The following is an 18569-nucleotide window of genomic DNA, read 5'->3' on the forward strand; positions in this document are numbered from 1 at the left end:
CAGATCCATTCACTTATTTTTCAACTGCTTCTAGGGTCTGATCCTGCACCTTCTGCTCCCACTGACTCAGCTCATCAAGGGAGGTGCTCATCACCGCAAGCTCCAACCCTTAGTGCTGGGTAGGCCCCATCCTTCCAGGCCCATGTTAGGTAGGCAGTGGTAGTGTGAGTTATGCTCCTCGGTACCGTGTTAGTTTTGTTGATACAGTAATTGCCATTTATTAAATGACCTGGAAATCTGAGCTCGGTCTCAATCCCTAGAACTCGCCAAGTAAAGTACATTTTTCTAGCTTGCCTTGGAACCTTTCGACAACATTAAACTGGATGCAATCCATCAGAGGAGGAGGAAGTTTAAATGATCTCAATAAAGTCAGTCTACAACCTGTATTCAAACAGGTGTGTGAGGAACTGTAAAAAACGCAGATACGTTTGTTATGGGTTTTCACCCTCTAGATTTACATATGTTCCATATTAGCTATAAAATTAACTATATGTACATATTAGTTATTAAATTATTTAACAATCTGAACATTAGACTCCAGGATGCTGGCATAACTACACCACTCTAAAGCATCAGGATATCTTGCTACTAGAGAGTCACTGAGAAAACTTCTGCAGCCTGTGTCTATTGATATAAAACAGAATATTTCTAAATAGAATGTTTTTGGGTCAAAGCTTTGTTTGGTCATGTGGCAGGCCCCCAAGGACAATCATCAGTGGCCCATTCAGGAGGTTACTTAAACACTTGGTTAAGTCTATCCATATAAACACATGTTTACATTTCATTTGAATAGGGATGCTTTCCTGAATGGGGGCCTTGATGATTATCCTTGGAGGGCTGTCACATGACCAAACTCCTCTTTGGCCCCAAAAGCTGAAAAAGTAATGTTATGATGATGTCCCCCAACTGCAATTATAAAATGATCTAAAACAAATACAGACAACCAGCAAGAGCCATATAAAACTATTACTTATGAGAGAATATTTTGTTTAGTCCCCCACTCTATTCCAGGGGCAGACATAATAGAATAGCCACTTCTTTTATGAAATGGAGAAAATTAGGAACGGAGGAGAATATGGAACAAGTGTTGGAGAGGCAAGCCTGGAAAAGACTGATCCGGCACCCTGACCCCAGTTAGCTGGGAAAAGGGGAAGAAGAGGATTAGGAATGATCAGCCAACTGAACAACCTGATTGTGTGAACATTTCCCAGGCCTCTAGGAGTTGCTACTAGGACTGTGTGCATCCTTGACTCCCTACCATGGCCAATGGTTTAAATGCCACAGCAGCACCATTAAGCTTTATGCACAGGCATAGAAGAAGCAGCTGAGAGACACGACTGCTCCTAATCACAGCATGTGCACATATTGTTTGTAGATTCAGGTTTCTTGTTTCAGAAATCTAGGGCTTTAAACATTAAGATTAAGTCTCCTGCAGGTGGTAAAACAATGTACGTATCATAGAAGAATTTAGGGAATTTAAATTACATCCTGAAATGGTGCTGTCAGTACAGTGATGCCCATGCAGAATGTGTGAGTTTTCACTGGAAAAAAAATAATTAAGTTTTCTACAATCTGGAGGTAATAATTTGTAAAGCTATTTCCCCAGGGTTGGTTGCTGACGCACTTTAAAAACCAGACGGGAAAAATCCCAATGTGTAAATGCTACTAAAATTTACACTGTTTTAACAAAACACTTCTCTTTTTAAACTACACCAGGAACACATAAGTCACAGGAAGGTTATCTAATCTCCCAAGAATTTTAATTGTTTAAAAATGCTTTATTTCAATAAATTTATTACCAACTCACATCAGTGGAGCAATGACAGTGGGAGAAGGTGACAGATATATAACCCTCCCCCTCCACATTCCCACATGGATGAAATTAATATAGACAGAATTTCTGCTAAATACATAACAATTTTTCCTAAGCAATATGATCTTTGAACACTGTTTTAACAGTCTGAGGTTTTCCTGTTTTTATCCCACATTTGGCACATGGGCTATTGTACATTAAAGAGATATTCACTGAGAAAGCACTATGGAATTTTTCTTTAGAATATAGGAAATCTCTTTTAATCAGTTTAAGAACTATATGAAGAGAGTAAAATTTGCATAATTTCATAGTTCTCAGTAATGTCAAAGAAAGTCCTGTTGACTTTCAATCGAGTTAACTATTGAAAATTTTATCCTTGCAATTTCTTTAGGTCCAATCTCAGGGTAGATTTTCACCTTATACTGTATCTTTAAATATATATAACAAGCCTGATTCTCTCAATGACCAGGAGTAACAGAATTAATCTCTTGCCTCCTGTATTTGGTCTAAGGGCTGGTCTACACTGGGGGGTGGGGGGGCAGGGAAATCGATCCAAGATATGCAACTTCAGCTACGCAAATAGCGTAGCTGAAGTTGAAGTATCTTGGATCGAATTACCTGGGGTCCAGATGGCGCGGGATTGACGGCCGCGGCTCCCCCCTCGACTGCGCTACCGCCGCTCGCTCTGGTGGAGTTCCGGAGTCGACGGTGAGCGTGTTCGGGGATCGATATATCGCGTCTTAACGAGACGCGATATATCGATCCCGGATAAATCGATTGCTACCCGCCGATACGGCAGGTAGTGAAGACGTACCCTTAGAGACAGAGCCATGAGTGCTGTTCAAAAACACATTGTGCTGCATACAGTGAAGACAAAGAGTTAAAAGCTGACCTTTACAGTAGTGTACTAAAGCAATTCTATGATGTTAAAAAAGTACTAGGTTTTTTACATGATTTATGTTTCACATGATTTAAAAGGAGTAAAAAAATTATACTGCAGGCAAAGCAACTAGTACAAGTACACAGTAATTATAAAAAGGCATTTACAGTATTTAGATTACAGATGATTAGCTACTTCTCAGAGATGCTAATGTGCAAACAGCTCCTCAGATAATATTAGCTTTGAGAATAACTACTGTAGTAAAAAGCTGCTTAATTTAAAGTTCTACACTGTTATAGAAACAGTGCTGCCAGGTCTTTGGTAGCCAAGCAATTTGGCCGCATTTGGAAATAATCTTTCCTGTATTAAATAGGGCCTGGATCAAATTTTAACCTCCACATTTATCAGTTAATAAAAAATATTATAATTTATTATGTTGGACACAAAATGCATCAGTAAAGTTTAGGTTTGTTTTTCTTGCTGAATTCATAATAACCTCTTAATAACGTATGCTTTTGCTGAGGGAAATGTAGTAAAGACAGGAAAGTGCAGCAAATCTGGCTATGCAGTTCTAAGAAATGGATTCCAAAATAACAACTTACATAAGTAGAATGTGTGGGTACGTATCCAAAGTAATTCACATAGCCTCTGGGGAAAGAAGCATATTGGCCTGATACAGTACTCTAGCTACTTCCTCCTGACTAATTCATGGATAGAAATGGATAGACACTCTCTGCAGGAGGTAACCTGCAGTAACAGCAGCCACTGCATGCATTGTTTGGGGATGGGTGGGGAAGAAGTGAAGAATGCCTTTTACTATGCGGCAGTATGTAAATGCCACAAATATAGGGAAACCACCTTTTACTGGATCTCCATTATATTAAAATAGAATAATTTGTTTCAGTACATTGCAACGTGAAGACTGCAAACCCAACAACAGCGAACTTCCACTTATACTAAACTGTTCTGGGAAAAATAATTCACTGTAAGAGGGTTCCATTGAATATACCCTTTATTTCAAAATTCAACAGGTTAACACTCCAGTATTTCAACTGCATTCTTGGAAAGTCAAATATAAAAACAGGAAGATTCAACTCCACGAAAGGACAAAGAGTATGATCTACATGAAGAAAAAAAAACCCACTCAAGAGCACTCTGGGTAAAAACAGGAGGCTGGTGGACAAATCTCTGAGTATGGTTAGAAGTTGGACCTAATCACGTTATAGAGGTTTACATCGAAGAAATCAGGGCAGGCTTGTAGGGATTCTCCCCTTAGAATTGGTATTTGCAAGAAGGAAATGGCATCTCCACTATGAGGCACAGGACTTTATCTCGGAGAGAAAAAAGGAAGCTTTACAAGAAGTAAAACAATGTTTATACATTTTTTATGACTTAAAATAAAACTTTACAGTTCCATGGCTTACAGCTGAAAGTAAAATTAAAACAAACAGCCACCCATTTTTCACTCTTGAGAGAGACCTGAAGAAGCCATAAACATTTTGAGAAATCAGTTTCTTCAAAGAACACGGGATTAATTCTGATTTCCACCGGTATAAATCAAGAGAGGAAGTCCACTGAAGTCAATGGAGTTGCAATGATGTAAAACTGGTGAAATAGGATAATTAGGTCCAACATATTGCCACAACATATCTTCATTTGTTTGAAGTATATAAAACACATTTTATAAATAGCCCTCTGAAGATGTTTATTTGATTCATTAATTTTTATTTGATGCTTTAATGCTATTATGTATGGAAAACAGCAAGTGCGACAATTCAATTTCATAGCAAACACTGAGCATTTCACACTGCAATTCCAAAAAATTACCATATTACAACACCAAAACCCCATTAATACTTGTTTTGTAGATCAAAGCTCTCACCTCTACATGTGAGGCCTACAACATAGCCTTAAAAGGAGATACGTTGTTGTTTATTCACTAGTAAACAAGGAACAGAAAGCCTCAGATTACAAAGGTGCAGAAATTGCAATCACTTCTGCCGTCATTTACATTTCACATCAAACCCATCCCTAATGTTCTGCAGCTGACATGCTCTCTTTACCCCACAATATGCCTTCTGTCAGGCGTAATACCATGTATGAAAATGGGTCACAGAATAAGCAGCACACTGCATTGTTGCACAGTTCTGTCTGCTTGTTAGTGATTAATCAGAGAATCTTTTCTTTCTGTTGTCTGCCTTGCTCTAATTCCTTTGGAGTACTCTTAAGCCTTTATTGCATTAAATCCATCAGTTAACCAGGGTGTACAAGTGTATATTGAAGTTTACTTGGCCTTTCTACTCAGCTCTATTAAGAATTTAGAGGCTGTTGACAAGAATTAAGCGTACAAGTGAAATACTAAATGCAGGGTTCACTCAAGTATTTGACAAGCATGTGCTTTCAATATTCCAGCATTCCTATTTACAAAATGATGCTCTATCCTGTGATAGCACTCATCTTCAGACCACTTTGCAGCTAAGTAATCCTCAGACAAACCATTTAGAGGGGATAGTAAATGCTCACCCCATTTTAAAGACATAGGAACTAAGGTGGTGAGTGTGTGGTGCTTGACCATGGCCACAGGCATCAGTGCTAGAACCTGGATTAGATCTCAGGCTTCCAAGCCTGTGTTTAGACCACACCTCTTTCCCAGGTATTAAAAGCAGGAATTGCACTTAGACACAGTACTAACTTTCATCAAAGCATCTCAAAACATTTATGACTATTCATCCTCTCAATTCATCAGCCTGGTATTATTATTTCCATTATGCAGATGGGGAAAAATCACGGGACCCCACAAAGACAGTTAGGCACCTGTGATCCCTATAACATGGATGGGGAGAGATAGGTGCCTAAGAATGGGACACACAAAAGCCAGCATGTTAGGTGAGGAGCAGCCTACGCTAGCCAATGGGAGATGCCGATGACAGAGGTGTGTCCTATGCTCCACCCCTCTCACAGAGATTGATGCCTAAGTCCAGGCTGCAGGGAAGCAACTCTCTCTACTTGTGATCCACAGCCAGAACCCCCTTTCTTGGAGTCAGGCAGCTTAGGTGCCTGCCAGACTCCACACAAAACAGACGGGAAAAGAAAGACAAGGCCTCCCATATTCAGAGGTGAAAGTAAGCCGGTACTGTGTACCGGCAAGGGCCGGTACACCGTGCTGGACTAGACCGGCTTCCCCAGGCTGGCGCTTTAAAGGCCCCAGGGCTCCTGCTGCCGTCGGGAGCCCCTTTAAACCTCGCGCGAGGCCAGCCGCCCCCCCTAGGGCTCAGGCAGCTGGGCTCGGGCGGTGCTTTAAAGGGCCCAGGGCTCCTGCTGCCTACCCTGGGGCCTTTAAATCTTGATTTAAAGGCCCCGCCTCTTCCAGTTGAGGTCACACCCTCACTCAGGACTTTGGCATACTGGTAAGTCCTTCAAGTTACTTTCACCGCTGCCTATATTACATTTAGCCGTGCAATTACGGTACTCACCTGGGATGTGGGGGACCCCAGTTCAATTTTCTATCCTGCCTGAAGGGGAGAAGGGATTCACTCTGGGGTCTCCCAGGTGAGTGCTCTAAACTCTGAACTATGGGTTATTCTGATGTGGGGCTTTCTCGGTCACTCTTGTTGAAGCTGTTCCATTCTGTATAAATAATTAAATATGCACTGGGCCAGAGAGAGAGAGAGAGAGAGAGAGAGAGACTGCCACTATAGTTCAGTGCCTAGGACACTCCATTGAAACGTGGGAGAACCCTGTTCACAGTCCTTCTCTTCAATAGACAGTAGGGAGCTTGAACCAGGATTTACCTCATCCTGGGCAAGTACCCGAATCACTGGACTACAGGTATATGGCAGGCAGCTTCCTCTTCCAAAAACCTGGGCTTTAAGTACCTACGTTTCTTTGTGGATTTGGACCTATTTTAGTAATTTACAGTAATAAAAATTAGGGGGTTAATTACTGGTAGAATAGTTGCCTACAAACAAATTAACCCATAAGGAACAACAAATTAAATTTGGTCTTTCATAAAACTCCTAGTATCAAGGCAAAGGAAAATGTTCTACTATAAGTTATATAGGACAATGCAAGGGTTAGCGTAATTATAAAAACGGAGTCAAATAAAATCACCACGTCAATAGTTTTTCCCACTGATGTTTACTCCCTTTGACTTTAATACACTAAGGCCTGGTCTACACTTACCCCCAATTCGAACTAAGGTACGCAACTTCAGCTACGTGAATAACGTAGCTGAAGTCGAAGTACCTTAGTTCGAACTTACCTCGGTCCACACGCGGCAGGCAGGCTCCTCCTCTCGTATAGCTGGAGTACCGCAGTCGACGGCGATCACTTCCTGGTTCGACTTATCGCGTCCAGACAAGAGGCGATAAGTCGAACCCAGAACTTTGATTCCCAGCCGCCGAACTAGCAGCTGAGTGTAGACATACCCTGAGAGAAGCTTCACACTGAAATGAATCCCTACTTTCTGTAGCCCTACAGACAATGGAAGTTGGTAGGAAAAACCTTTATTTTTATCCCTAAGAGTAAATTTTTTTCAAAAGGACCTAAGTCACTTAGGAGCATGGGTCTAACTGAAAGTCAATGAGACTTAGCCACTTTTGAAAGTAGGCTCCTTAGTCACATAGGTGCTTTTGAACATAAGCACTTGAATAGTCTTTGACCAAATCTTACCTTCAAGCACATGAATAATCCCATTTAAATCAATAGCACTACTTGCTTAAAGTTAAGCACATACTTAACTGTTTTGGCAGATCAAGGGCTTAATCTAAAGAAATCAGATTTTCAAATGAGTACAGTTTTATTGGGTAATGAGTTCTTTTGAAATTCTCACCATAAGAGTTTCAATGGGAGCTATTGGGTGCTACGTGTTTTAGAAAATCTGTCCCTGGCCCTGGCCATCTGGCTTTGCTTATACTGGCAATACCACTGCTCAGAATTTATAACTACAGTACATACATTTAAAACTCACTTAAAATCATAGAAATAGTCTAAAAAGTTATGAATACTGCTTAGCTCTTATGAGATGGATTGTATTTGTACCATTAGGAATCTATTATTGTTTTTTAAACTCCCACCCTACTACACTCCTAGCAAACGTACGCATATAAGGAATTCAAGCCACACAAGTTTTGAATTTGAAAATCCTTTCAAAATCATTATAGTCATTGGACTTTAAATATAGAAACAGAGCAATAAAAATGTATAGGAATTATGTTTTTTTCCCCTTTTCCTCTTGACTTCTGTATATATTTGTATTTGAAGGCATGTAATTTGCTGAAACTCACAATTAAACAGAACAGAAAATTAGAAGATTTATACTTACTAACTACATTAGCTTGTCCAGTAAAGATGGTATATTGCAGCTCATATGAGACCACACTGAACTCATCATCTGACGTCCAGTGGACAGTGATTGTGTCGTAAGAAGCTGTACAGAGCTCTTCTCTAATGGTTGGAGGGTTAGGAGCTGTGAAAAACCAAGAACAACTGTTAAGGGAAGGAGCTGACTGACTTAGTAGGGTACTTTCCCTTTCACCTCTGAGATTAATGTGCAAATTTTAGATGGGATTTTATGGCCATATTGTACCACAGATTTTTAGGCAGAACTTAAAAATGTAGGGTTGGAAGGGCCCTCAGGATGCCAACTTCTTGCTAATGTCAATGGGAACTTCTTAAAAACGGATGATGTGGCCCTTAGATGGGTAGTTTAAAAATCAGTCTCCAGGAATTCCTGTCATAAAATTTCCACCCTTCCTGGGGGCAGATCTTAAAAATCCTTTCATATCTAAGTAGCTTTAATATGAATAGCCCCAATGAGGTCAGTGGTACTAATGACTCACAGAGAAGGTTGTACAAAAATGACCCAATTGCACCTGAATTAAAAGTAAAGGAAAAAATGGACTACACATGTTTTTTGCTGGCATTTCTCAGACTGCCATGAGCACTTTAAAAAAAATCACAATAGAAGAGTCTATTGTTCCTTTCCCAGCAACTTTATTTTAACATAACATTTTAAAATTGTATTTTGCTATTAAATATGTTTATATTTTAAAGCTTCTATTTTATTTATGTGTTATGCAAGGATTAAAGAGGTAGACTTTGTTCCAAACAGCATTTTTCATTTATGTAAAAGAGGCAACTGAGAGGAAATGCTCAAATGTGACCATGATTTGTGCTGCTCTAAATATTGTAGCACAGAAGCTTGTCAGCGCATTTTTTTCCAAACCGAGGAACCCTTGGGACATATGGGTATTAACAAAAAGGGATGAAAATAAGAACATTCATTCCAGAATGGGAATATAAGCAAAAGAAAAAGAAAACAATTCTCTGAAAGGGATATTGATGCAATTTAGATAGTGTATATTAACTGACGATATATTGTGAGAGAGTCTATTGCAGTGTTGCTACCCTGAGTTCTCTTTGAAATATTAGAGATTGACATTCATGGCTTTTAGAAATACCTGACTTTCTATCAGAATAACTTACTGGAGATGTTTTTTTAAAACGCTGTTGTATCCTATTCTTCCTCCTCCATATAGTGCCGTTCCTTCAGTTTAGAAAAATATGATTAAAAGGAAATAAACTGATCTTTGTATCTAGGCCGGGGATCCAATTTTGTGGGATTGTAATACACTGAAATGCTTGTGCTTTCGTTCTCTTACATGCCTAGTGCAATAGGATCCCAATCCCAGTTGAGGCTTCTAGGCAGTACCATAGCACAAATAATTAATAATAATTTAAGGGAAGATTATAGTTATTATAATTGATAGTTAAATGGTAACTATTATAAAACCTAAGGGAGGAGGAGCCTAAGAGATTGAGGCACCCAATTCCCATTGAATTTCAACAGGGATTGAGTGGCTAATTCCCTTCATCCCCTTTGAAAACACCAGTGTGAATTTTCTTTTTTTGTGCACACATAGGGGTTCCCACTGAAGAGTACAGATATTCATGCTCTAAAATCACAGAATAACGGGAGGATTTGAGACAGAGTGGGAGGATTTTATCCAATGCACTTGCTATGTACCTAGACTTCCCTGAAACTAGAATATGGGTGATGTTTCCAGAGCATTATTTATTTCATGAACCAGCTAGACTACAATAGTATACATGGAATTCCTCAAGATGTGAGGGGAGTTCCTTGCCTGAAAGTGGCTTTCCACATCTTTCAAATAAATTTAGATGTCTGAATGCAAAATCCATCCTTGGACCTGTAGCCCCCAGGGCTTTTGGTCTATAAAGCAATGAAATAGATACATCTTTATAAGTTGCTTGTTCACCAGTGGTAAATGTAATAGGGGCAATTTTCTTTAATTGGTAATCCAAGTACCAATTTATCTTAAAAAAATTAACTATTTCAGAACATCATGAATGAGGAAACACAATAGAATAGAAATTGTTTATAAAGGGCTAGAGACTGCAACATTTCATCATCATTGTGAATAGAACTTCATTTCACAAATAGCTCCATTGTTTTCAGTGAAACTCCTCATCAACTAAGATACTACTCATAATGAGGAAAGGGAGTAAATTCTGGCCTTACAGGTTTCAAATTATAATACAGAATAGCCAAGCATATAGGACTACTGACGTATATATAATTTCTTTATTTTAATACTCATGTATGAGATACGAGAAATCTAGGTAGATTGAATTTTGTGCTCAGACACTTTGGATTTCCTGTTTGTATTTTGCAATTTGAGCCACACATTATTAGTATGAAAAACTAATCTGGTAAAGACATGGGTAGGTAGGCCATTCTTGACTGGATAGCCAAATAATGAAAATGTTAGATTAAAAATGTCTAGCTAAACAGACCTATTATGTTGTTTCCCCAAACCTGAGTGTGTGTCATTTCACAGAACTGTGCAGAAGGGACAACAAGAAGTCTGGTCTATTGTAGGATGAATTTGAGGAAGGGGGTAGTTGAATGCTGGCATCCCAACTGGGACAGAATTAATACTGGGGTGCCTTCTCTGGTGGCGTATGGCATGTCCTTGTGAAATCCCATCAAAACTGAGGCAAAATTTTTAAGTGCTCTTTGAACAATACCGTGTGTTTTTCATTTCCACATTCTTACTATTAGTGATGGCTGCTTATAGGCTGTCCAAAATTAGAGTCGCTGCCATGTTTTTTCTGTTTTCAATTAATTAAACTGAAATGAATTGTTCTAATTCTGGCACCAAAAAGAGAACAGTCTTGATTTCAGCAATTTGTTTTTCTTTGTGAATGATTAAATATTCTGTGATTGTAGATTACGCAATCTGTTTGGAAGGGCCCAATCCTGCAGATTTACTCAGGCAAAATTCCCATTTAACTTGATGGAATCTTTGAGAAAGTAAAAACTGTAGGATCAACCCATATAGCAATGAAAAAAGATGCCACACATTATACAACCCTGAACACTGTCAGCTCCTTCAGGTACTTCATGGGTGAAGTGTACTGTATGTGTTGATACACAAAGACTTCTCTCATTGCTGATTCCTTAGTGCTGGTTATTAGAATTGCTTCTGGTTACTAATATATGGATAAACTGCCTTGAACAGCAACAGTAATCTGCCTTGAACACAAGGCAGTGCACAGCAGCACTGACCTAGGGGTAGAACAGGGAACAAATTATGATTCTGAGCCAGGATTCAGTCCCTACTTCCCCATCGCTCCAACGTGGGGTGGGGTTGGGGGAATCAGTGCACATCATGTACTGGGCTCAACTTATGTTCCCCTCCATGTCCACTTAACTGTGCTGGCCAGAGCACTGGGCAGGGAGGAGGGGACAGAGGCAAGACCTCACCTACTCCTCACTCTTGTCCCTCACTCCTTTCCCTTCCCCCGTGTTACGGGTAATCCATGCAGGGAGTCTAATGGGGATGGGACAGTGACAATCCTGGCCATACTATTTTACAAGTGAATTAATCGTTTAAAAAAATACCTGTAAGATAATCGAGGCATTCCAGCAATTTTTTCTCCCTGGTAAAATCAAGCGCAAAAGTATCGAAAGTATCATTGAGATTAATTTCAGGGATTAACACCTGGGAGGATGCAGTAGCCATGGAGACCCTATAATGGAAAAAACAAGGATGCAGTAGCTTTCACATTCATCTCCTAATCATTAGAATCATCAACCCAAAATTGTCACATTTTTACAACCATTTTAAAAAACATATTGATTTAGTGCTTTATCCTGTAGTTCTTACTTCTGTAAGCAAAGTCCACAGGGTCAGCCCATTACATGGCTGTCTCCCATTTTGCTATGTTGAACTTTTTTACTCTACAACGTTAACAAAATTATGATCATACATCAATAGGTTTTAAAAAATGGAAAAGCAGGGTTTTTTCCTTCTCCTGTTGAACAAAATTCTTCTTAGAAATATTTTTATTTGCGTCTGCTGTGTATTAAACAGCCCTGAACAGATGCTGTATCTCTCTCAACCACTGCCTTGTTAAGCAGCTTCCTGCTCCAGGCATTCCTTCGCACATCTGTCTCAAAAATTGTGGTTTTAGTTCAGACTGTCACATCTCCCCCAGTTGTTAAACAAGTTACATAATTTTTAGCTTCAAAAAGTGCAGAGTGAAAATTAAACAAACAGACGTCAGGATGTTTTATCTTGAAATGCTTAGCCTTTTTGTTGTAAAATGAACGTGCAGAATAATGTTTTTTCAAACCTGAAATGCTTTCTTGCCTAGCTCACATCAAAAATTGTATTTATTTTTCCAGTAAATGTCATGCATCTGTAGACGAGTTTTTTCAGGAAAATTAGGTCTAAGATAGATGCTGCATTTGGAACTTTTCAGGCGGATATTTCAAAGACATGTCAGCGGGAACCAGGAGTGTAAGTGGATTGTGATGTTTACAGAAAACTCAGGAGAGAATTCTCATCTATTTGAGCAAACAGATTCAGCTTCCTGCTATTACAGCAGGGAACAACTAATTGTGTCAATCTGGAGGCAGCAATACAACTTTCAATCAGTTGCATTTGTCTGTCATTCATGAGGCACAGATCAAAATATTTTCATTGCTCGGATGAACCCTTTTCCCAAAACAGAAAATTTCACTGCAGACCTGGCTCAAGAGATTAAAGTCTGACCTCCTATTCCTCAGAATTTTAATTTTCACGAATCCCTTTTGCTTCACATGGTCTTTGGAAAAGTACAATGGGAATGATTAAAAATGAGTTAGATCATCCATCTCACCAGGATTTTAAGAATGGTTTTCTGAAACTTTGCTGAATGAGGTTTCTCCTGTTCTATAATTGCAGTTAATCATCTTCATCATTGGTTCTGCTGAGACTGTGGCTGACACTCAGGTAATTATGTCAGTGTGGATGAGGTCTATTGTAGGAACTGCACGTGTAAGTGTTGGCATACAGTGGGGAAGTTTCTTGCACTCTTCCTCATTTTCACTAAAGGGTCAATAACAATCTGGCCTTAATGTTTCTATCCCTAAAGGAAAAAAAGACTCATTGGTTTCTTTTGGACCTTATATTACATTAGGGTTGCTCAAAATTTTTGTATCTGGCCTTCTGTACCAAAAGCCCCACACTGGGGTTGCTGGGAAGGACAGAGGTGCATTTGTGAACACAGCAACTGCTCCTGGGTGTCTCCATACACCCTATATGGAAAAGGTCTCTACCATGGCCCCGCATAGGCTGGACTAATGAAGGTATTACGCATGTAATGGCATCCATTTTAGGTGGATTTTGTGCCCCACAACCTAATGAGCAAATGACATGCTGTAGACCTATGGCCTTCTGGTTCAGAAGTAGATTTCACTTCCCCCAGCTCTCCCTCCAGCACTTCACTCATATAGCATCTGATTACTAAGGCTTTATGTAAAGGAAGTGGATTTCATTAACAGGATGAATAACCCACTAACTAAAAACTCCTGTGGTAAGCATGGTTTCCCACTGTGCCCACAGCAAAGAATTTTATACTGCATTCCCTTTGAAATATGTGCATGAAAAAATGCAGTGTACATAACTTTAAGAAATCAGTTTTAGCCACTGGAGCTCAGGGCCCTGTAGAGGTGACTGCATGCATACTCTAGCAGCAAGCAACGTTTTACACATCACTAGAGCTGAGAGAATCATTTGTGGTGAATAATTTATTGAACAAATTTAGCCTCTTCCTCCACTTTGTAAATTGTCTGTGAGCAGTTTATGATTTTCTCGGATTTATTCTTATTTGAAATTATTCATTGGTCCGTAGAGCGTTCACAAGTAGAGCTGGCCTAAACTCAGATTTCTGGCTCATGAGAAATTTTAACATTTTGAAGTGTGGTTTTGTTTTGATTCAGAAACCCATCCTTACATTTTCTTTTGGAAACACCGACACATGGTGTTTCTGAAACAAAATATACTCCCCAGAGTGACGGCTGCTGACTACAACTGACATTCTTGCTATTGCTATTAGCTATTAGCAGTGGTGAAACTCACAAGAATGTCAATTTCACTCAGCAGCTGCAAGGGTTCCCAGGATCTGTGGTTCCAGGGCAGCCTGCCATGTGGATTACTCTGGAGTCAGGGACCCCAGGCATTCCAGACTCCCAGGCTGGCTTGCTCCAGGATTGCCTATTCAGAAACTGAGCAACACAGGGACTCAGTTGGCAAGGGAGTCTGGAAGCCTTTGGGTCCCCAGCCCAGAAGCAGTCTACATGATGGGCCTGCCACAGAGCCATGGACCCTGGAAGCCTGGGGTCCCCGGCCCTGGAGCAGTCTGCATCAGGGGTCTCCCCAGCAGCCAATCAGGCAAGCTGGCAGGGAACCAGGCAGGGTTCCACTGGAACACTGACTATGATTTGGTGAAATTTCACAAGTAATTTCAGGTTTGATGAACTGGCATTTTCCAAAGAAAATGTTTTGTGAGAAGATTTCCAACCAGCTCTATTCACGAACATTTTGTCATAGGTACAGGTCTATAATATGCAAGAAGCATTGATTAATTTTGACTGCACACACCTGTCACATGGTGTTATTACTGTTCTCTGACTAAATGAGTGAAACTCTTGCAATCACGGGTCTGGTGCAAATATATTAATGTTTATGAGTTCAAAATGGATTTTCTGTGCATATTCTAACACTCACTGAAAATGTATTGTATCTGCAAATATTTCTGCCCAAAGATTAATTCTCTAGAATATTGAGAAGTAGACAAATTCCCACACATTTACTCATGTTGAATTGTACTTTACTACATGAGTGGTCCCATTAACTTCAAAAGGACTGCTCATGGAGTAAAATACAATTCACCATAAGTAAAGGTGACAGAAACCGGTCTATAAAGTAAACACCAAAAGTGGGTCTAACACAGCCAAATCAAATTTAGGTTCCATGGCTGAGAATTCTATTACACATGGTAAAATTTACACATGGTGTATAAATCCATTGATGTCAATGGGACTAACTCAGAATATGTAAAGTTAAGGACATGTAATAGTCTTTGTAGGATCTGGGCTTAATTTTTTACTCAGGAATAAACTGACATTCCAAATCTACTCCCAACACTCCAGTGTATGCCACTGATTTATATCAGAGATGAAGGAAAGAAAGCCCTGAGGGATAAAGGAGTTGTTTTGGGATTTCAGTCACCTGCAGAGGGTGTCTCAAAGAGGTAGAGTAAAAAATAAAATAAAGAACAACACAGATCCTTATGACTTAGACTAGGCCAGCACTTAGACTAGCTGTATGTGAAGACAAAGTGACCCCATACCCTCCAAAAAAACAAACAAAAAACAGTTGGACAAAGATGTAAATATCAGTAGAAAGACAAGCTCCAAATAGGAGCTCCACTTCTTTTTTCATTATACTGTAGACTCCATATTATCATAGATACAGCTACTTTGCTTCCCCCCCCCCCCATCTCAATAGAATATTGACACCTAATTAGACATTTTCATGGGAACATGTAGATTTTAATGAAATTCCAGCAGAATCTAGGCAGGGTTCCACTGAACATCTGTCTCCTCTACTGCCCTCTCACCCACGGAGCTCCTTGGCTGGCTGCCCAGGAGCCCAGTCTGCAAGGCTTGTGGCTCTTCAGCAGCCCAAGCTTCCGCTTCTCGTGGCACGCCTGGCAGGCTACTAGGCAGCCAGGAGCCTGAAGCCTTATGAGCCCTGGCTCCTGAGCCCCTGAGCTTCCTGTTCCTTGGCAACCTGGGTTTCCAGGCTCCCCAGCCTTCAGCAGCTCAAAAGCCCTGGGAATGCTGGTTCCCAGGTTCCCCAAGTTATCTGGCTCCCAGGCTGAAAGCTGCCTGGTTCCTCACCTGGTGGGCCACTGGGTTTTTTGGCAACTTAGGGAGTCTCAGAAACAGTTTGAAATTTTGATCCTTCAGGAAAGTTCATTTTTCTTTCCACTTTGGATTTTTTTTTCTTTTAATTTGCAATTTCCCATAGAACCGGGAATTACAGTTTCTGGCCAACTCTAATTATAAGTGTATTTATAGCCAAAGTACCAATTAGTATTTATCAGTCTCCATGTAGAACTATGCCACCTTCTTCATCTATGGATGATGAAACAATACCTAAAACAGTTCCATCCTCATGTGTCTTTCCTTTTTTAAATAGATGTTTTGATTCAATATTATAGAAAGGCCCTTGACATTTCAAGGCAATACCAATGTTCATTAGTGTAGAATAAAGCAATTCAACCCCCCTTTATTCTTTGAAGGCACCTACAGCAAGACAAGAGGGCAGTCATAACCAATCAACCACCCTAACTGTAAGTTCTTGCATCTGCCAGGAGGAAATTCCCTAGCAGTCCATGCCTTTACCTCTCAGTGATATTTTTAGCCGTCTGCAGGAAGCGCGCATGATCATTCTCCTTCAGAGACTGTTCAGCCTGAGAGATGAGAGACGTAGAGCGTTCAATGCACTGTTTGCAGTTTGCAATCTGCTGAGCCAGTTTTCTCAGTCTCACCACCTTGAACAAAAACATAAGAAAATAGTCATATCCACATGCTCACAAATCACATTAGCGTTTACACTTTGTGCTCATGGCCATAGTGCAAATGGGGTGTTAACATCAGTGGCTTAACTGAGGAGAAAGAGCCTCTTTTCAACCTGCTTTACTCATAGGCCACATCAGCCAAGTAAAAGCTATGTGCTATTTTACAAGAGAACTGATTTGTTCTTTCTACCTCAACTTTTTCCACACTGGAAACAACAGAGGGGAGCCAAAACAAGCACAGCTAGTCAATTTTCCTTCAGCAAGAACGTCATTTCCTGGCACTTTCTGCTTACATGATAACTAAAAGGTATTTTGATAACCATTTCCCTGAAGTGATGAAAAATGTGTTAAGAGCAGTTTACAAAATTCATTACTTTTCGTTTAGTCCCGAATTGGTATACACAAAAATGACCTGAAAACAAAACTTGACTAAGAGGGTTGGTTCATGTTTACTAACGATAAATAAATGTTCATCCTTTTTATTTTATTATATGTTTGTTCAGATCCTAACCTGTTGTGTGGAATGAATTTGGCTACTCAGAAGCACAGCTATAAAGGGAGAATTGATTGTACTTCTCCTATACGTAGCAAGGAAGTATCCAGTCAGGAAATCCACACGAGATATGACATTGTCCTGGAAAGTACCATTAGCTGGAAGGCTAGAGAGGGGACCAATCAATCTGCCTTTTAGAGACAATGTTGGCTCCTGATGCCTCTTAGTTCCTGAAAGCTCTGGGAATCCTTCCTATTTCTATAAAATCATCATCACCACCACCACATAGTTCCAACAGGAGGGGAAAAAAGGAAGGAAATGTAATAACTTTGGACCTCAGAAGGACATTAAGCCCTGGCTATGTATAAAATCAGGAAATTAATGATTAAGTGGATTAGCAGAAAGATCATAATTGTATACTAAAGTTAACACAAACTCTAAGAGTCTCATTAATTAAATAATAAACATTGTAGTTGCTCGTTCTGCTGCCAGATAATTGACTGCAGTGGGAGTTATGCATCCTGAGTGGAGGTGAGGGTACATATTAATTTGTTTTAGGACAACTGAGTCCACAAGCAAAAATAAAATATTCCTTTTAGGAAATTTTTAAAAAAAGGTCAATGTTGAACAAGGCTGAAAATCTTTAACATTGATATTTTCCCACAAAATACAAGCAATGAATGAAGATAATTTGCTACAGAAACGTACAAATTGTGAAGATGTTCATGTTCTGGCTGGTTCCTAATGTGATCTACTGCTACAGCATATTCACAGTGGTTGGCTGCTACTATTGTTGAGTATTCGAATGAAACAAAACATTTGTTACCTGCTCTTCAAAGAAAAAAGATCATAATATACTTTCAGCATAATTCACTATTGATATAATCTACCAAACAGCATCTCCCCGCCCTCGCAAAACATTAAGGACTAGATTGCACAACCATTACTCACACTGGTGAGCACTTACTCACAAGAGGAGTCCCACTGAAGCCAGTAGGTAACATGTGCAGAAAGGGGCACAAGCCAGCCCTCATTTAATTGATCGTTTCTCATGAACACGCTGTACGGGGGTAGGTAGATAGCTAGGAAAGGAGCCATTTGTTTAGATACTGTACATATGTTGGGGATTGTTCTGTGCAGAGCAAGACATGCTCTATGTGTGCGTTCATGAAGAGACAGCTTTTCAGCATATACTGCCCTAGGCAGTGACACGTTCACTGCCTGAACATGCAAGTTTTGTTCAACTCTTTCCTGTGGTATTCATTAACAAACCAAGTAATTAACTGAACAAATGTTACACAATGCACTTTAGGCACCAGAGGACACTTTCCTGGTTGGCAGGCCCAACGTCTGAACTAGTATTTTTCAGCTTCTTTATATAAACAATAGATGATAAATCTGGAAAGGAAGAACCTCCCTTCCCCTACTGCAGGAATGTCCTC

The 18569-nt window shown here is 39.9% G+C and overlaps 1 protein-coding gene across 2 annotated transcripts in view; it reads right to left on the reverse strand.

The window, feature by feature from the left end:
* The window catches only part of LOC112112642 (E3 ubiquitin-protein ligase Midline-1), a 352433-nt gene that overhangs the window by 12472 nt on the left and 321392 nt on the right, over positions 1–18569 (reverse strand). For both annotated transcript variants that reach the window (XM_026648411.1, XM_026648403.1), the window contains exons 5-7: positions 16459–16607; positions 11623–11750; positions 8017–8160 (exon numbers count right to left, since the gene is read on the reverse strand). In XM_026648411.1, the coding sequence (XP_026504196.1) occupies positions 8017–8160; positions 11623–11750; positions 16459–16607 (421 nt within the window). The remainder of the gene's footprint in view (positions 1–8016; positions 8161–11622; positions 11751–16458; positions 16608–18569) is intronic.

This window comes from Terrapene carolina, unplaced genomic scaffold, assembly GCF_002925995.2.
Source record: "Terrapene carolina triunguis isolate 2854851 unplaced genomic scaffold, T_m_triunguis-2.0 Scaffold22, whole genome shotgun sequence".
Taxonomy (NCBI): Eukaryota; Metazoa; Chordata; order Testudines; family Emydidae; genus Terrapene; species Terrapene triunguis.